General features: G+C 41.7%; 1 protein-coding gene across 1 annotated transcript; it reads right to left on the bottom strand.

Moving 5' to 3' along the window:
* LOC101673593 (olfactory receptor 5C1) lies at nt 1-960 on the bottom strand. The gene has a single exon (XM_004757431.2). It carries the CDS (start codon nt 958-960, stop codon nt 1-3), a length of 960 nt encoding a protein of 319 aa, XP_004757488.1.
* Nucleotides 961-21,154: the final 20,194 nt, after the last annotated feature.

Raw genomic sequence — 21,154 nt, 5'->3', positions numbered from 1 at the left:
TTAGTGCTCTGGACCAGGACAGCAGAATCGGCTCCAAGTCCTTCTGACTGCCTCCTTGACCTCCTTGTTACGGAGGCTGTAGATGAGTGGGTTGAGAGCTGGGATGACAAGAGTGTAGAACACAGATGCCATCTTGTCAGTGTCCAGGGCATAGCTGGAGCTGGGACGCAAGTACATGAAAATGAGTGTCCCGTACAGCATGGCTACAGCCGTGAGGTGAGAGCCACAGGTAGAGGCTGCTCTGCGGCGACCCTCCGCCGAGCGCATGCGAATCACAGCCCCAACAATGAAGCCATATGACACGACAATGACCGACACAGTGGCTGTCTGGATGAAACCACAGACAGCAAAGAGGAGGAGCTCATTGAGACTGGTGTCATTGCAGGAGATGGCCAGTAGTGGAGGGATGTCACAGAAGAAGCTGTTGACCTCCCGGGAGTGGCAGAAATCCAGGCGGAAGGTGAAGGTTGTGTGGACAAAGGCACTGACTGCTCCACCCAGTGCTGATGCTCCCAGCAAGGCCAGGCATACACGTGGCGACATGGTTGTTGTGTAGAGAAGAGGGTTTCCGATGGCCACGTAGCGGTCATAGGCCATGGCTGCCAATAGGCAACACTCAGCGTCAGCCAGTCCTGCAAACACAAACATCTGGAGGGCACAGGCCATGTAAGGGATGGTGGCATGGGGCAGCAGCAAGTCCACTAGCATCTTGGGGCCGATGGCTGAGGAATAACAGGCGTCCAGCAGGGAGAGGTTGGCCAGGAAGAAGTACATAGGCGTTTGAAGTCGGGCATCTAGGCGGATCAGCAGCACCATGCCCATATTTCCCAACAGGCTCACTAGGTAGACTGGCAGGAAAATCAGGAACAGGGTCATGCGTAGGTCCCAGTGATCTGTGATGCCCAGGAGGATGAATTCAGCAGGGGTAACCCTGGTCCAGGTGAGGTTCTCTGTAGTCATCCTGATGAACAGAGACTAATGAGAGGCAAAGCAAGAGGGATATAAGACATAGGTTATGCCCACCATGGAGATGGAGGAGAGAGCACTGGGAGGAAGGCAGACTTGGACTTCCATTTTACCTGTGTAACAACATTGCTATGTGTCCTTGGACAGGCCACATAACCTCTCCATACCTTCCTTTCTAATTCTGATGAGTCACTGCAACTTAACCTTCCTGAGGGCAGAATTCTTGTCTGTCTTACTCAATTTTGTATCCACAGTACTGAGAACATTGCCTGGCACATAGTAGGTGCTCAACAAATGTTTGTGAAATGAATGAACGATGGATGGGGCAATAGTTAACATCTGGCCAAGGTTGGAACACTCCATGACTCTAGATGCATTGTGCTCTCCAGTTTCCCAAGGAGGAAAAGAGACAATGAAATGAACAGAAAAATCTCAAAGAGTAACGAGCGATGGATCTTGAGGTTCTGGGAGGACGTATTCCCACTGGAGTACGACCTGAGTGGAGAGAGTTCAGACGTGGTCTAGTATCTTGGGGAGGCAACAGGAAGTGGACAGAAGTTTGAATGTATTCCAGGGCCAGACTCTCCACCTCTCTGAGCCCAAATTTTCTCATCTGTGTAATGAGAGACAAGATGCAAGGGTTAAGTGAGATAATATATGTAAATATCTCTCTCACACAGGGCCCGGTACACAACAGGGATTTTCAGGAAGAATCAATGAACTGAATTGAGCTCGTGCCTTGCCTCATTACCGGAAGGAAGCAACTTTCAGGCAATTAAAATAGTGTATTTTCTAGAAAGTGTAACATCACTTCACACTATTGTGCTTTTGCACTTGCTCCCTCTGCCTAGAATCCGTTTCCTCTTTTTGTGTTTGGCAAAACCGATCTTCGATGTAAAGGCTTACCTAATGCACTCGAAGGAAACAAAACCACTCCCTTGTTTGACCCTGCTGTGCTGAAGCTTCCATCTGTTGTGGCCCGTCAGCCTTCTAGTCCCATATTTGTGTCTGCCTCTCCTGTGGGATAGGAGGTCCTTGATCCAAAATTCATTCAAGCAACATTTATTGAATACCACTTCACACTAAGAATGGCCCTGCAATTCATTTGTGTATCTCCAGGGCCTGGTGTATGATCTGTTCTCAGTAAGTGTTAGTTTCATGTGGAAGAGTGAAGCGTATGATCACAAGCCGCGAGCAGACTTGGTTTTGAGTCCAGGTTCCACTGCTTTCTGGTGTGTAAATTTGGGCAAGCTACTTCACTATTGTATATTAGGAACTAGACCACTTCCGTTGGGGGTTTCTAAGAGGTGTTAGGTGTGCATCATACAGCCCGGAGCTGAGTAATTGCTCTTTCCGCTTCCTTTGAGAGAAGTTAAGATATTCGGCACCTACGTGTGCCTGGTGAGGATGACAAAGATTTTCCTACAAAGGAAAGCTTGGCTGGAAAAATTTCAAGATGTCACATGTTGATGAGGTTGTGCTGGTGGAAATGTAAGCTGGGACATTTGAAAGAGACTCTGGCAGTTAAAGACCCCCACTGTGCATACCCTACTATCTTAGTCTGCTGGCGCTGCCATAACAAAGGTACCATAGACTGGATGGCCGAAACAGTGGACATTTATGTCTCATAGTTCTGGAGGCTGGGAAGTCTGGGATGGGGTGCTGGCATGGTGGGCTTCTGGTGAAGGCTACCTTTTTGACTTGCTGATCGTTGCTTTCTTGCTGTATCCTCAAATGGCAGATAGAGCTAGAGAGCAAGCTGTCCGATCTTATTAGGGCACCATGCCATTGTGAGGACCCCACCCTCATGACCTCATCTAGACCTGATTACCTTCCAAAATGTTCCACTTCCAAATACCATCACACTGAGGGTAGGACTTCAACATATGAACTGGGGAGGACACAATCAGTCCATAACGGCTAGTAATTCTACTTCTTGGTGTTTAACTTTGAAAACTCTCACACACATATACAAGGTGATATGCACAAGGGTGCACACCCTGCGGGACTGTTGGTAATGGCCAAGCATTATCCAAGCCTAAATTTTTGTCAGTAGGCTCATGGGAGTTAGACAGGAATGGATTCAATTTGTATGTATCAATGTGGAGAAATCTCAAAAAAAACACACACCAGGCATCCCACAAAAATAAATTCCAAATGGCTACAAGACCTACATGGGATATAGGAAACCATCAAGATCCTAGAGAAGAACACATCTTTGACCTCAGAAGCAGCAACTTCTTGCTAGACACATCTTCAAAGGCAAAGGAAACAAAAGCAAAAAGGAACTATTGGGACTTTTCTGCATGGTGAAGGAAACAATCAATAAAACGAAGAGACAACCTATGGAATGGGAGAAGATATTGGCCAATGACATATCTGATAAAGTCAGATATAAAGGGTAGGTATAAGGAAATGACCAACTCGACACCCAAACACAAATAATCCAGTTAAGAAATGGGCAGAAGACATGAATAGTCACTTTTCCAAAGGAGACCTCATGAGAAAAGAGACTCAACATCAGGGAAATGCAAATCAAAACCACAATGAGATATCACCTCCCACCTGTCAGAATGGCTAAAAAGAACAACACAAGAAACAGCCGTTGTTGGGGAGTATGCGGAGAAACGGGGAACCCTTTTATGCTGTTGATGGGGACACAAACTGGTGCAGCCTCTCTGGAAAACAGTATGGAGACCCCTCAAGAAGTTAAAATTGGAACTACCCAGCAGTTGCACCAGGAGGTATTTACCTAAGGGAATGTGAAGCTTCTAACAGCACGTAGGAACTGACTTTCCGACTGAGAAAATAAAAAGACATAATGACATAGACAACAGAGAACCTATGATAAAAATGTTAGTTTTTATGGGTAAGAGCTTATTAAAAAATTAGAGTATGTAGTTCCACCTTTGGATGGAGAGCCACAAAATTAAACTAAATGACTTCAGATTTTGAAATTTTAATGGGAGAAAATTTGATTTGCAATGAATTATTGTATATCATTAACAAAAAACTGTCACTGTCTTAGCTCTTTAATATTCAGAAGCTCCTAGTTTTTATATATTTCATCTTAAATGGTATGAAAGGGAAGGCAGCTGTTAGTATATTTAAAATCACCGTTGTGTTTTGATCTTCTAAAACTGGTTTATGATATTTTCTTTCTACATTCTTACAAAAATTTGCTCACGGCCTGGATTTATAATTACCTTTTTACCATATTAGTCACTTGGGAGTCCTGCAAAGGTATTTGATGAGCTAATATTGAAAAATATTTAAGGTTGTCACTATACTATGATAAAATGTCAAACATACCAAATATTCTCTTTTGAAGGCAAGCTAAGAAGTATATTTTAAATACAGATAATTAGTCTTTTTTAAAGCCAAGAAAGTGAAATTACAATAAATTCTTCTTTGACATACTTGAAAAAAAAACCACATTGACATGAAAACATGATTTTCGGAAAAATATACAAACTCACAAAAAGGCACAAAATCATTTTTTGTATATTTATGCACATTTTTATGTCCATGTATATGAACCATTACTGCTGGGCTCCAACCAAAGATGGGATCCTGGCTAAAGAACCTCAGGACATTTCAGAATGTTGCATCACTTTTGCCCTATCCACACACCCAGAACTAAAACTAACCCTTCTTATCTTTTATGATTCAGGGTCATTTTTTGCCAGGAAGCTTTATCTCAACACCCAACTGACCAACCTCTTGTGTTGGAACCCCAGTCACTAGACTGCGTATTATAACCCAATTACCTAAACGTTTGTCTGTCTCACCCAATCAAGCATTTGCGACTATGCCTCCTTCTTCCCTCTAGCCTTAGGGATACAGAATTTTAGGGACCCTCTCCTCCTCAGTGGCGTCCCTGGTGTAGGTGAGAAAGCCTCGAGGGGTAGAGAAACTACAGGTTCTCCATGAACAGGTCAGCTGGATGACTGACACTCTGCATTCACAATCCAGCTGGTAGTCAACTATTTGTGTGTTTCTGTGTTCTGTCTGGAAAACAAACACTACTCACCTTTATAATGTGAGGAGCAGAGCAGCTTCAAGTGTCCCTCCATTTCTCCATCTGTAAAATGGGGACAATGAAGCTTGAGAGATTTTAGGTTGCTTTGAAATTTTTGAGTACAAGGATCCCCAGACTTCAGTTGTGTAGTAGAGTGTGTGTGTGCGCACGCACACGCACATGCATAAAACACAGAGTTAATTCTCTACTAGTTTCTCTCTGTTCCCTTACTGTCCATGAGAACATTCTAGGGTATCTTTTCTTGAAGGCAAGAAAACTGAGTTCCAAAGAATGGGGACTCGTCCCAAGATGTACAGCCATGAGGGATAAAGATGGGGCTTAAACTCACATCAGACTCCAAATACGACTTCTTTGTCTCCAGGCAGAGACTCTAACTAGACTGCATAATAGATCACCCCAGTCTGCGGTTTCCACTGTCTCCGTCTCTGTCTTCTCATCGTTAGATTGAGCAGATTGGGCCAGATCAGTGGTTTCCAGTCTACGGACTACTGTCATTAGAAGTACTGGTGAAGCTTTGGGTAAAAATATATGGCTGTGCACAGTGTCCAGAGATTCTGATTCAGTTGATCTAGAGCAGGCCTCAGAAATCTGTACTTGAAAAAAAATGTTCCAGGTGATTCTGGTGTGTTGCATGATTTGGTATTCCTGAGCAGATAAGAGCGTCTTAATCTTGAGTATGCATAGGAATCACCTGGGGATCTTGTGAAATCCGAATTCTGCCCCAGAATTGGGAGGGGGCTGAGATGCTGCATTTCTAACCAACTTCCAGATGTTACTGATGCTGCTAATTTGGGCACCAAATCTTTAACTAGTAAGACCCTAGCTCATATCGGTTAGCATTTTCAGCTCTGATGTCTGAAGATTGTAGCTTTCTGGATACTTCTTTTTCCTGCTAGCTCCTTTCTCTCTACTGAACTCTGTTTTGAGAGGTCTCTCCAGGCCTCACTATACTCATGAACACATTTAAGTTTGGTGAGGATGGCCTCCTGGCATTTCTCTACATGTGGCTTGGCCATTTCCCAGCAAGCCCGTTCCCTTAGCCCATTCCTCCTCAGGACACAGGCATTTGATACGTCTCCGTCCAGATACCAGCCGCTTGCCCCCTGATGGTGTGTGGTTACTGGGTTGTTAGGACATACCTAGGAGATGGAGGACGGTGGGAGATCTTCTGGTGGAGCAGCTTCAATCCAGCTTATGGGGTGACAACAGCAGGGACAGGTAGCAGGGATGTCCCCACCCTAACATAGGAACGGGGGGACTTATACACTTCTTGGGTCTGGGGGGAATGGTGTCTTTCTGTTTTCATCCTGACTCCTTCCCTCTCTGCTGTCCTAGACTCCATGGAGACTCCCTTTCCACATCCTTTGGGGACCCCATGAAAGCCGGTGGCAGGGGAATGCCAGGGATGACTCACTCTTTGGTGTCTGGGGAGAATGGGAAAGTTTGATTAAGTGGGTCCCCAGGTTCTGTGTGGGACAGACAATCATGCTGTTTGGGGAGCAGCATGGCTCGTTTCCCCTATCCGTTCTTTGGGCTCAATATTTTTTTTTTTATTTCGCTTTATGATCTCGACCAACACAAAATTCTTCTTATGTTTCCCCTAACACTCCACATTGTTCCTCTTGCCTGAAATGTCCAGCCTCTTCCTTGTCTACCTGAAAAGCTTTTTTTGTTGCAAAATGAGCTCAATATCACCTTCTGCAGGAAGGCTTCCTGCCTCCACCGCAGAGACACTGTTGCCCTCTGCGTGTCTTTGAGCGGCACGTATGAGAGCAGGATTCTGAGATGATGAGAAAATGGGATCATGTGTGACGCAGCAGCAGACTGGAAGCGACCGGAGGCCAGCGCCAGTCATGGAGTCAGCACTTGGGAAATGAGATGCATGTTCTTACACCGGACCCAGGCACGTGTGCTTTTTTTTTTTTTTTTTTTTTAAAGATTTTATTTATTTATTTGACACAGAGAGAGAGAGAGAGAGAGAGAGCGAGAGTGCACAAGCAGGGGGAGTGGGAGAGGGAAAAGCAGGCTCCCTGTTGTGGTGCTCTATCCCAGGACCCTGAATCTGGAGCCATCTGCCAAAGTTTCCAAGTGGTGAGGATTGGTGAATAGATACATTGGCCCCTTCATTCAAGTGACTGTTTTCTATACGCCTTGGTTTGTGTGGACACTGTCTGGTCTAACCCCTGTCACTGGGGAAGCCAGGCTGCCATCCTTAGGGCAGGGCTATCTTGCCTAAGCAACTGTGTGGTCGTCACAACCAGGCCAGATTCCTAAAGCTGCAGCCACATTGACATCTAAGGGGCAGGTCAGATCATATGGGTGCAATCCTTATACAAGGGGAAAACCTCATTCATGTTCCTACAACAGATCTGTCTTTTTGGCTTCAGATGTCTGCTGCTTCTGTGGTGTCCAGTCACGAGATGGAAGCCTAACTCTGAAATGCCTCTAAGGAGAAAAGCTGTTCTCCAAAACAGCATGGACTTTGATGTTACTACTGCCTTGCAAGGAGGCCCCTGGGCTATTACAGAAACCTATGTTTTGTGTTCATACCTGATGGGTCTGCTAATGTATCTTTTCTTCTCTTCCTATGCCCCCTCTTTTTTTTTTTTTTAATTTGGGTACAGTTGACACACAATGTTCTATTAGTTTCAGGAGCACATCAGAGTGATACGATGTCTCTGTATGTTACGCAACCCCCTGTCACCATACAACACTGTTACAATATCTGTATCAGCTTTATTAAATCACAGGAGGACACAAGGGAACACCCTGAGCGAACTGACCTTCCCCCCACAAGCCTAGCGGACTTAATAAATCAGTGGTTCGGCTCATAGGGTTCTCTGTGGAAAAACACATGACTTATTTAGGGAATCTTTACCGTAATCTGTGTTTTCTTTTGTATGTACCTATACTGTTGCTGCGGTGTCTGCTTCCGAAGCAGCGAAGGAGCCACTTCCAGGCCAGCGGAGCCGCTTGCAGACCGCTCGGGGCACACTGCGGGAGTGGAGGACCTGTGGGACCGTAAGACCTGGTCCCAGGGGTGGAGTGGTGGAGGAGGTCACGGAGAGTTCGTGACCTCCGGTTGACCCTATCCTCCGCAGGTAGCTCCGCCCACTCTGCCCACAGTGGGAGCCATTTTCGAGGCGGTGGACTTGAGCGAGCCGGGCGCTGTTGAGACCCTCTGCACCGTCAAGCGACTGAGCCTCTGTGAGACATCTCTCTCTACAAACTTCTACGATTGCGGCCACCGGGTGCGGATATCTGCCTGTGGCGCCGGAGACGCTGCCGCCTGCCAGCCCGAGTGCCCGCGCGTGGGGCTCCTGCCCCTCCCCTCCGCGCCCTGCACCGCGCTCCCAGTGAGTGGAGGGTCTGCGTGGGGGTGACGATGCTGTTCCCCTTGATCTCGCACAAGACTTTTTTTATTTTATTTTATTTTATTGATTTGACAGGGAGAGAGAGCACAAGCAGGGTGGCTAGCAGGAGAGGGAGAAGCAGGATCCCGATATGGGGTTCGAGACCAGCACCCCCGGATCATGACCTGAGTCAAGGCAGGCGCTTAACCTGCTGAGCCACCCAGGCGCCCACGACTTCTTTCTAACATATTTTTTTCCTCCTCTGATTACGCTCTTCCTTTGTTTCTCATAGACCTGAGCTGATTCTGGAGTTCGCAGAGTATTGCCACAGTGGTGTGCTTTTCAGGTTGCTTTTCTTTGGTTGTCGGTGATGCTGCTGTGAACATCCGCGTAGACGCTTTGGCGTGGACGTGTTTTCTTCGTTAGGGCACCTGGGCATGGAATCACCCCATCACACGGTGACTCGGTGTTCAGTATTTTGAGAAGCTGCCCAGCTGTTTTCCAAAGCAGCCCCAGTATTTTAGTTTGGCTACCAGTATAGGACGGTTCCCCTTGCTCTCATTCCTTGCCAAGATTTTGATATTGTCCATTTCAAAAAAAAAATTTTTTTTTTAACTTTTTCAGTGTGATATTGCCCACCTTTTGGATTGTGGCCATCCTAGTGGAAGTGAAGTGGTATCTGGTTGTTTTGACTTGGCGCTTTCCTAATGTTTCACTGTGTTGAACATTGTTCATGTGCTAATGGACCCTTTGTGTATTTTATACGGAGAGATGTCTATTCAAATCTTGTGGCCATTTTAAAATTGGGTTATTTATCTTTTTATTGTTGAATTGTCCGAGTTCTTTATATTCAATGAAAATATATGATTTGCATTTATTTTCTCCCTTTTGGTGGCTTGTCTACATTTTTTTAATGGAGGTATAGTTGATACACAATATTGCCTAGTTCCAGGTATGCAACATAGTGATTCGACAACTCTGTGTATAGTCATACTGAGCTCACCACAAATATAGCTACCGTCTGTCACCATAAACACTGTTACAGCACCATTGACTATATTCCTTATGCTGTGCCGTTTATCCCTGTGATTTATTCCTTCCATAAATGGAAACCCATATCTCCCACTCCCTTTCTCCTATTTTGCCCATCCTCCACACCCTCCCCTCTGGAACCACCAGATTGTCCTCTGTATTTATGAGTCTGTGTCTGTCTTGTTTTGTTTGTTCATTTGTTTTGTTTTTTAGATTCCGTATATAAGCATATATATTTATATATATATTACTTATATATAATGTATATAACATATATGCATATATAAGTAAAATGATATGGCATTTATCTCTTTCTGTCCTACTTATTTCACTTCGCATAATACCCTCTAGATCCATCCATGTTGTCACAGGAGGCAAGATTCCCTTCTTTTTTATGGCCTAGTAATATTCCATTATATATATATATATTTTTTTTCATCAAAAAGTTGAGGATATCTATCTATCTATCTCCATTCATCTGTTGGCGGACACTTAGTTTGCTTCCATAGCTTGGCTACCATGAATAATGCCGCAATAAACACAAGGGTCCAGATATCCTTTTCAGATTAGCATTTTTGTTTTCTTTGGGTAAATAACCATTTGTAGAATTAGTGGATCATATGGATTTCCATTTTTAATTTTTTGAGGAAGCTCCATACTGTTTCCCACTGTTGCTGCACAAATTTACATTTCGACCAATAGTGTACGAAGGTTCCTTTTTTTCCATATCCTTGCCAGCACTTGTTATTTTTTGTCTTTTTTATACTAGCTGTTCCTACAGATGTGGAGTGATAATCTCATTGTGATTTCAATTTACATTTCTCTGATAATAGTGATGTTGAGCATCTTTTCATGTGTCTGTTGACCATGTGTGTATCTTCTTTTTTTTTTAAATTTATTTTTTATTTATTTTCAGCATAACAGTATTCATTGTTTTTGCACCACACCCAGTGCTCCATGCAATCCGTGCCCTCTATAATACCCACCACCTGGTTCCCCCAACGTCCCACCCCCCCGCCACTTCAAACCCCTCAGATTGTTTTTCAGAGTCCATAGTCTCTCATGGTTCACCTCCCCTTCCAATTTCCCCCAAGTCCCTTCTCCTCTCTAACTCCCCTTGTCCTCCATGTTATTTGTTATGCTCCACAAATAAGTGAAACCATATGATAATTGACTCTCTCTGCTTGACTTATTTCACTCAGCATAATCTCTTCCAGTCCCATCCATGTTGCTACAAATGTTGGGTATTCGTCCTTTCTGATGGAGGCATAATACTCCATAGTGTATATGGACCACATCTTCCTTATCCATTCATCCGTTGAAGGGCATCTTGGTTCTTTCCACAGTTTGGCGACCATGGCCATTGCTGCTATAAACATTGGGGTACAGATGGCCTTTCTTTTCACTACATCTGTATCTTTGGGGTAAGTACCCATAGTGCAATTGCAGGGTCATAGGGAAGTTCTATTTTTAATTTCTTGAGGAATCTCCACACCGTTCTCCAAAGAGGCTGCACTGACTTGCATTCCCACCAACAGTGGAAGAGGGTTCCCCTTTCTCCACATCCCCTCCAACACATGTTGTTTCCTGTCTTGCTAATTTTGGCCATTCTAACTGGTGTAAGTTGATATCTCAATGTGGTTTTAATTTGAATCTCCATGATGGCTAGTGATGATGAACATTTTTCCATGTGTCTGATAGCCATTTGTATGTCTTCACTGGAGAAGTGTCTCTTCATATTTTCTGCCCATTTTTTGATATGATTGACTGTTTCGTTTGTGTTGAGTTTGAGGAGTTCATTATAGATCCTGGATATCAACCTTTTGTCTGTACTGTCATTTTCAAATATCTTCTCCCATTCCGTGGGTTGCCTCTTTGTTTTCTTGACTGTTTCCTTTGCTGTGCAGAAGCTTTTGATTTTGATGAAGTCCCAAAAGTTTATTTTCGCTTTTGTTTCCTTTGCCTTTGGAGACATATCTTGAAAGAAGTTGCTGTGGCTGATATCGAAGAGATTACTGCCTATGTTCTCCTCATTTTCTTCATGCTTTTCTTCTTGATTTTGATGAATCCCATTTGCCCATTTTTTTCTATTACTGCTTGTGCTTCTGGTGTCATATTGAAGAAACCCATCTCTTAATCCAAGGTCAGAAAGATTTATCTCTATGTTTGCTTCTAAGGGTTTTGTAGGCTCTTACACTGAAGTCAAAGATCCATGTTGATTAATTTTTTTTTTTTGGTGTCTATCAGTTTTATTTTATTCATATATTTTTAAATTTTTTAAAAATTTATTTATTTTCAGCATAACAGTATCATTATTTTTTCACCACACCCAGTGCTCCATGCAATCGGATTGCATGTTGATTAATTTTTATCTGTGGTTTGAGTTAAAGGTCCAGCTTCATTCTTTTGCATTTGGATATTCAGTTTTCCCAGCACCATTTGTTGTAAGTACTCTTCTTTACCTGTTGAATTGCCTGGCAGCCTTGCTGAAAATAACTGACCATAAACACGAAGGTTTATTTGGGGGCTCTCAAATCTCTCCCTTTGATGTTGGCTTGTGCCAGTACATACTGCCTAATTACTACAGTTTTGTAGTAAGGTTTGAAATCAGAAGATGTGAGTCTTTCCAAATGTGCTCTTCTTTTTCAAGGATATATTACCTGTTCTGTGTCCCTTGCATTTCTATTTAAAATTTAGGGTCAACTTGACATTTTCTGCAAAAAAAGATAGCTGAGATTTTTGTAAGGATTGCATGAAACCACATTATTAGTTCTAGTAGGTTTTTTGATGGATTCCTTAGGAATCTTTAAATATATGATGGTTGTCATCTGTAAAAAGACGTAGTTTTACTTCTTTATAATCTGGATGCCTTATATTGCCCTTTCTTACTTAATTGCTCTGGCTGGAAACTATGGTATAATGTTGAGTAGAAGTGGCAAGAGTGGACATCTTTATGTCATTTTCTAAAGATTTATTTATTTATTTTAGAGAGAGGGGGCATGTGGGAGGGTCAGAAGGAGAGGGAGATAGAGAGTCACAAACAGCTTCCTTATTCATCCAGTGCGAGTCTGTTGCAACGCTGATACCACCACCCTGAGGTCATGACCCGAGCCAAAACCAAGAGTTGGACCCTCAACCCGCTGTGCCATCCAGGTGCCCCTTGTCATTCTTGATCTTGGAAGGGCGGGGTAGAAGAATAGATAACAGGATAGTGGAGCTCACAAGAAGAGCAGATCGTGTCCTGGTGATTAGGGTAGGCTTGTGTAAGAGGGTGCTGTCTACAGATGATGTGGGACTTAAGTGAGCTATGTGGGCCTGAAGGAGAGGAAGGTGCCTTGGAAGGGAAAATAACATTAGATAAAAGACCCTGAGTGGAAATGTAAATGGTATAAATGAGTGAGTGATAGTTCAGATGTAGTCAGCATCCGATTTTTAAAATATGTATATATTTTTATTAACAAATACTGTATTATTTGTTTCAGGGGTACGGGCCTATGAATCATCAGTCTTACACAATTCACAGCACTCACCATAGCACATCCCCTCCCCAGGATTCATCACCCAGCCACCCTATCCCTCCCTGCAAACACCCAGCAGTCCTCACTTTGTTTCTGGAGATTAAGAGTCTCTTATGGTTTGTCTCCCTCCCTGGTCCCATCTTGATTCATTTTTCCCTTCCTTCCCCCCACGAGCCCCCCACCCTGCCTCTCAAATTCCTCATATCAGAGAGATTATATGATAATTGTCTTTCTCTGATCAACTTATTTCGCTCAGCATAATACCCTCTAGTTCCATCCATATCATTGCAAATGGCAAGGTTTTGGGGTTTTTTGATGGCTGCATAGTATTCCATTGTGTGTGTGTGTGTGTGTGTGTGTGTGTGTGTACATCTACTTTATCCATTCATGTGTTGATGGACAGCTAGGCTTTTTCCATAGTTTGGCTATTGGGCACATTGCTGCTGTAAACATTCAGGTGCATGTACCCCTATGGATCACTGCATTTGTATCTTTAGGTTAAATACCCAGTAGTGTGATTGCTGGGTCATAGGGTAGCTCTCTTATCAACTTTTTGAGGAAACTCCATATTGTTTTCCAGAGTGGCTACACCAGCTTGCATTCCCACCAACAGTGTAGGAGGGTTTCTCTTTCTCCGAATCCTTGCCAACATCTGTTGTTTCCTGACTTGTTAATTTTAGCCATTCTGACTGGTGTGAGGTGGCATCTCATTGAGGTTTTGATATGTATTTCCCTAATTCTGAGTGATGTTGAGCACTTTTTCATGTGTCTGCTGGCCGTTTGGATATCTTCTTTACAGAAATGTCTGTTCATGTCTTCTGCCCATTTCTTGATGGGATTATTTGTTCTTTGGGTGTTGAGTTTGATAAGTTCTTTATGGATTTTGGATACTACCCCTTTATCTGATACGTCACTTTGCAAGTATCTTCTCCCATTCTGTCAGCTGTCTTTTGGTTTTATTGACTATTTCCTTTGCTATGCAAAAGCTTTTGATCTTGATGAAGTCCCAATAGTTTTATTTGCTCCCTTGCCTTTGGCAATATTTCTAGGAAGAAGTAGCTAAGGATGAGGTCAAAGAGGTTGCTGCCTGTGTTCTCAAGGATTTTTAATGGATTCCTGTCTCATGTTGAGATCTTTCATCCATTTTGAATCTATTTTCATGTGTGGTGTAAGGAAATGGTCCAGTTTCATTCTCTGCATGTGGCTGTCCAGTTTTCCCAACACCATTTGTTGAAGAGACTGGCTTTATTCCATTGGACATTCTTTCCTGCTTTGTCAAACATTAGTTGACCATAGTGTTGAGGGTCCATTTCTGGGATCTCTATTCTGTTCCATTGATCTGTGTGTCTTTTTCTATGCCAGTAATGTACTGTCTTTGATTACAGCTTTGTAATAGAGCTTGAAGTCTGGAATTATGATGCCACCAGCTTTGCTTTTCTTCTTCAACATCCCTCTGGCTATTCAGGGGTCTTTTCTTGTTCCATACAAATTTTAGGATTATTTGTTCCATTTCATTGAAAAAGTTGATGATATTTTGGTAGGGATTACATTAAATGTGTAGGTAGCATAGACATTTTCACAATATTTATTCTTCTGATCCATGAGCATGGAACATTTTTCCATTTCTTTGTTTCTTCCTCAGTTTCTTTCATGAGTGTTCTATAGTTTTTGAGTATAGATTCTTTGCCTTTTTGGTTAGATTTATTTCTAGGTATCTTATATTTTTGGGTACAATTGTAAATGGCATCAACTCCTTAATTTCTCTTTCTTCTGTCTTGCTCTTGGTGTATGCAACTGGATTTCTGTGCATTGACTTTATATCCTGACACTTTACTGAATTCCTGTATGAGTTCTAGCAGTTTTGGGGTGGAGTCTTTTGGGTTTCCCACGTAAAGTATCATATCATCTACAAAGAATGAAAGTTTGACTACTTCTTTGCTGATTTAGATGCCTTTTATTTCTGTTTGTTGTCTGATTGCTGAGGCTAGGACTTCTAGTACTATGTTGAATAGTGGTGTTGATAGTGGACAGCCCTTCATGTTCCTGATCTTAGGGGAAAAGCTCTCAGTTTTTCCCCATTGAGGATGATATTCACTGTGGGTTTTTGATAGATGGATTTTATAATATTGAGGTATGTACCCTCTATCCCTACACCATGAAGAGTTTTAATCAAGAAAGGATGCTGTAGTTTGCCAAGTGCTTTTTCTGCATCTGTTGAGAGTGTCATATGGTTCTTGTTCTTTTTTTTATTAATATAGTATATCACATTGACTTGCAGATGTTGAATCAACCTTACAGCTCAGGAATAAATCCCACTTGGTTGTGCTGAATATTCCTTTTAATGTACTGTTTGATCCTATTGGCTAGTATTTTGGTGAGAATTTTTGCATCCATGTTCATCAGAGGTATTGGTCTGTAATTCTCTTTGATAAGGTCTTTTTCTGGTTTTGGGATCAAGGTAAAGCTGGCCTCATAAAATGGGTTTGTAAGTTTTCCTTCCATTTCTATTTTCTGGAACAATTTCAGGAGAATGGTATTAATTCTTCTTTAAATGTTTGGTAGAATTCCCCTGGGAAGCCATCTGGCCCTGGGCTCTTGTTTGTTGGCAGATTTAAAAATAAAGATTTTATTTATTTATTTGACAGAGAGAGAGAGAGAGAGAGAGACAGAAGAGAACAGGAACATGAGCAGGGAGAATGGGTGAGAGAAAGCAGGCTTTCTGCCAAGCAGATAAGCCCGATGTGGGGCTTGATCTGAGGACCCTGGGATCATGACCTAAGCTGAAGGCAGATGCTTAACTACTGAGCCACCCAGGTGTCCCTTTTTGGGAGATTTTTGATTACTGCGTCAATTTCATTACTGGCTATGGGTCTGTTCAGGTTTTCATTTTCTTCCTGGTTTAGTTTTCGTAGTTTATATGTCCCTAAGGAATGCATTCATTTCTTCTAGATTGTCTAATTATGAGTAATATTATTACTCATAATATTTCTTATAATTGTTTGTATTTCTTTGGTGTAGGTTGTGATTTCTCCTCTTTCATTCATGATTTTATTAATTTGGGTCCTTTCTCTTTTCTTTTTGGTAAGTCTGAGTTGGGTTTATCAATCTTATTCATTCTAAGAACCTGCTCCTATTTTCATTGACCTGTTCTACTGTTCTGTTGGTTTCTATTTCATTGATTTCTGTTCTGATCTTTATTATTTCTCTTCTCCTGCTGGGTTTAGGCTTTATTTGCTGTTCTTTCTCAAACTCCTTTAGGTGTAGGGTTAGGTTGTATATTTGAGACCTTTCTTGTTTCTTGAGAAAGGCTTGTATTCCTGTATACTTTTCCTCTTAGGACCACCTTTGCTGCATCCCAAAGGTTTTGGACAGTTTTGTTTTCATTTTCATGAATTTTAAAAATTCTTCTTTAATTACCTATTTGGCCCATTCATTCTTTAGTAAGATGCTCTTTAGCCTTCATGTATTTGAGGTCTTTCCAGTTTTCTTGTGATTGAATTCTAGTTTCAAAGCATTGTGCCCTTAAAATATGTAGGGAATGATCCTAATCTTTTGGTACCAGTTGAGACCTGATTTGTGAGCCAGGATGTGTGATCTCTTCTGGAGAATCTTCCATTTGCACTAGAGAAGAATGTGTATTCTGTTCCTTTGGGATGGAATGTTCTGAATATATCTGTGAAGTCCATCTAGTCCAGTGTGTCATTTAAAGACTTTATTTCCATGTTCTTTGACTTAGATGATCTGTCCATTAGTGGGTAGGGTGTTAAAGTCCCATGCTAGTATTATTATCGATGTGTTTCTTTGATTTTGTTATTAATTGACTTATATAATTGGCTGCTCCCATGTTAGGGGCACAGATATTTAAAATTGTTACATTTTGTTGGGTAGATCCTTTAAGTATGATATAGTGTCCTTCCTCCTCTCTTAGTGTAGTCTTTGGTTAAAATCTAATTTGTCTAATCACCCCAGCTTACTTTTGATGTCCATTAGCAAGGTAAATGGTTTTCCACTCCCTCACTTTAAATCTGGAATTGTCTTTGGGTCTAAAATGAGTCTCTTGCAATGGTATATCGATGGGTCTTGTTTTTTTAATCCAATCTGATACCCTTTGTCTTTTGATTGGGGCATTTAGCCCATTTACATTTAGGGTAACTATTGAAAGATATGAATTTAGTGCCATTGTATTGCCTGTAAGGTGACTCTTACTGTATACTGTCTCTGTTCCTTTCTGGCCTGTGTTACTTTCTCTCTTTGCTTAGACCCCTTTCAATATTTCCTGTAGGGCTGGTTTTGTATTTGCAAATTCTTTTAGTTTTTGTTTGTCCTGAAAGCATTTGATCTCTCCTTCTATTTTCAGTCACAGCCTCGCTGGATAAAGTATTCTTGGTTGCATATTTTTCTCATTTAGTACCCTGAATATATCATGACAGTCCTTTCTGGCCTACCAGGTTTCTTTGGATAGGGCTGCTGCCAGTCTATTGTTTCCACTATTGTAGTTTACAGACCTCTTGTCCCAAGCTGCTTTCAGGATTTTCTCTTTGTCTCTGAGACTTGTTTTATTATTAGATGTTGGGTGTTGGCCTATTTTTATTGATTTTGAGGGGGGTTCTCTGTGTCTTCTGTATTTTGATGCCTGTTTCCTTCCCCAAATTAGGGGGGTTATCTGTGTCTCCTGGATTTTGATGCTGTTTCCTTCCCCAAATTAGGGAAGTTCTCTGCTATAATTTGCTCCAATATACCTTCCTCCCCCTTCTCTCGTTCTTTTTCTGGGATCCCAATTATTCTAATATTGTTTTGTCTTATGGTATCACTTGTCTCTTGAATTCTCCTCTCATGACCCAGTAGTTGTTTTTCTCTCTTTTTCTCAGCTTCTTTATTCTCCATCATTTGGTCTTCTATATCACTAATTCTCTCTTCTGCCTCATTTATCCCAGCAGTTAGAACAGCCATTTAAAAAATTTATTTTTATTTTTATTTTTTAAGATTTTATTTATTTATTTGACAGAGATCACAAGTAGGCAGAGAGGTAGGCAGAGAGAGAGAGGAAGCAGGCTTCCTGCTGAGCAGAGAGCCCGACGTGGGGCTTGATCCCAGGACCCTGGATCATGACCCGAGCCAAAGGCAGAAGCTTTAACCCACTGAGCCACCCAGGTACCCCAGAACATCCATTTTGTATTGCACCTCAGTAATAGCCTTTTTGATTTCAACTTGGTTAGATTTTAGTTCCTTTATTTCTTCAGAAAGGGATTCTCTAGTATCTTCTATGCTTTCTTCAAGCCCAGCTAATATGTTTATAATCACCATTATGGACTCTAGTTCTGACATCTTACAAATGTCCCTATTGACTAGGTCCCTGGCAGTCAGTACTGCCTGTCATTCTATTTTCTTTTCTTTTCTTTCTTTATTTTTTGAGGCAAGTTTTTCTACTTTGTCATTTTGTCCAGAGAAGAATAGATGAATGTAGAACAAAATGCTAAAAGGGTAACAACAACTCCAGAAAAAAATATATAAACAAATCAGAAGAGACCCGAAACAGAATGGGGGAGGGTGAAGAAAAAAAAAAAAAAGAATTCAGTCAGGCTGGTGAATAGAATAGAGCCACACAGTAGATTTTGGTTGTATTTTGATCTGTTAGGAGAAACTGCCTCCCAAAATTTTAAAGAAAGAAGAACTTATATATACACACAAAAATAAGGGTAAATATGATGAAGGGATGGAATGTGACTATAAAGATGAAAATTAAAAAAGGTTTTAAAAAAGGAATTGATAAGGTAAGAAGTTGTTTTAGAGAAAAAAATGAAAAAATAAAAAAGAGAATGTGATCAGACAGGAGACTAGAACAAAGCCACACACTATTATTTAGGGTATATTTTTGTCCTTTGGATGAAACTGTATCCCAAAATTTTAAAGAAAGAAAACTTATATTAAAAATAAGGTTAAATACATGAGAGACTATGGACTCTGAAAAACAATCTGAGGGGTTTGAAGTGGCGGGGGGTGGGAGGTTGGGGTACCAGGTGGTGGGTATTATAGAGGGCACGGATTGCATGGAGCACTGGGTGTGGTGAAAAAATAATGAATACTGTTTTTCTGAAAATAAATAAATTAATTAAAAAAATAAGGTTAAATACAATGAAGGGCTAGAGTATGACTGTAAAAATGAAAACTGAAAAAAGATTTTTAAAAAGAAATTGATAAGATGTTGGTTGAAAAAGGAAAGAAGAAAAATACCAAAAAAGAAAAAGAAAAAGTAAAAAATAATGAAAATTAAAAATATTAACTTTGAAAGATTAAAGAATCATGGGGGAAAAGTCATGAATTCTGTGTGCTGTATTCCCCTAGTGCTGGAGTTTTGCAGTTCTCATTGATCAGTAAACTTGGTCTTGGGTGGATGTTCTTGTTGATCTTCTGGGAGAGGGGGTCTCTTGGAGAGTTGTACCACCCTTGCCAGTGGCCAGGCTAAGTAATCTGCTTGGGTTTGCTCTCAGAAACTTTTGTTCTCTGAACACTTTCTGTACAGTTTTGGAGGATGAGAATGAAGATGGTGACTTCCTGATCTCCAATACAGTGGAGCCGAGAGCTTGGGGCCCCATTCCTCAGTGCCTCCTCGGAGAAAAGCAGTCAGTCACTCCTGTCTCCCTGGTGTCCGGCCACACTCCAAGCTCACCTGGCCTGTGACTGAGAATCTATCTCTGGTGCATGGCCCTATTTGGAGTCTCCAAACCCAGCAGATTCCTGTGGTGTGCTCCTGTGCCACTCCTCCTGGGGGAGGTAGGGGAGTCTCCCCAGATCTGCTGCTTATTGGGTTCCTACTGGAAGAGTAGTGACCCATCTGTGCCATGGATCATGGTTTATGGCAATCTTGTGCTGAGAGCCGCCTCCTCAGTTCTGTCTTTGCAACTGGCTTCCTCACTGTGATACTTGGGAGCTCTGCCACACTCAGGCATCCCCAGTCTTTCTGTGACCCCAAGGGCCCCGAGACCATGCTGTCCCAGTGAGGGTTCCACCCCCCGCTCTCCCCGCTTAGTCACTGGAGTGAAGTCCCTCTGTGGAGCAGACTTCTGTAAGTTTGGAGTTTGTGCTCTGCTGCTCTCTCACTGGTAACCAGCTGATGGAGGCTTCCTGCCCCCAACCCCCCACAGTCTCACCTCAGATTCACTTCCCCACATGTCCTACCTTCCAAAGTGGTCGCTTTTCTGTTCATAGAATTGCTGCTATTATCTCCTGTTGAGTTTGCAGGTAATCAGAATGGTTTGATAACTAGCTAAATTCCTGGGACAAAATTTAGGTCTCCTACTCCTCCACTGTCTTGCTCCCAGACCACACCCTCCCCTTTTCAGTCCTTTAAAATTTGTTGAGATTTGCTTTATGGTTCAGTATATGGTCAAGTTTTTAAAATATTCCTTGTATCCTTGAAAAGAATGTGTTCTTCACAAGTATTAGATGTGGTGTTTTATATGATGTACATTAGGTTAATATTGTTAATTGTATTTTTCAAATCTTTCATATATCTACTGATTTCGTTTTGTCTACTTGTTCTGTTACTGAGGGAAGTATATTAAAATCTTCTCTTATGTGTGCTTTTATCTAGTTCTCTTTGTTGTTCTATCAATTTAATATGCCTACTTACAGCAATTGTTGTACTAAAAAATTTAGAATGGTTGTATCTTTCTGGTGAATGAAAGACCTCATGCTTATAACATGAACCTTTGTATCTGTAATAATGTTCTTTGTCTTAAAGTCTAGTTATTCAATAATGATATAGCTACATAATTTTTATAGTTTACGTTTTTCCAACTATTTTTTTATTGTTATTATTATTGTTAATAATAATAATAATAATAGAGTTAATAATAGAGTTAATAATAATAATAGAGTTTAATTTAAATTAAACTCTACACCACACATGGGGCTTGAACTCACCACCCCAAGATCAAGAGTTGCATGCTCTACCAACTAAGCCAGCCAGGCACCCCTCAACTTTCTATTTTCAATCTTTTTTAAAAAAATTTATTTTCAGCGTAACAGTATTGATTGTTTTTGCACCATACCCAGTGCTCCATGCAATCTGTGCCCTCTCCAATACCCACCACCTGGTTCCCCCAAACTCCCACCTCCTGCCCCTTCAAAACCTCTCAGATTGTTTCTCAGAGTCCATAGTCTCTCATGGTTCACCTCCCCTTCCAATTTCCCCCAACATCCTTCTCCTCTCTAACTCCCCTTGTCCTCCATGCTATTTGCTA

The sequence above is a fragment of the Mustela putorius genome, unplaced genomic scaffold (genome assembly GCF_011764305.1).
Source record: "Mustela putorius furo isolate JIRA1106 unplaced genomic scaffold, ASM1176430v1.1 tig00000596_pilon_pilon_pilon, whole genome shotgun sequence".
In the NCBI taxonomy this organism is placed as follows: domain Eukaryota; kingdom Metazoa; phylum Chordata; class Mammalia; order Carnivora; family Mustelidae; genus Mustela; species Mustela putorius.
Note: the sequence above shows the minus strand (reverse complement) of the source record. Positions and strands in the feature narration are given on the sequence as shown.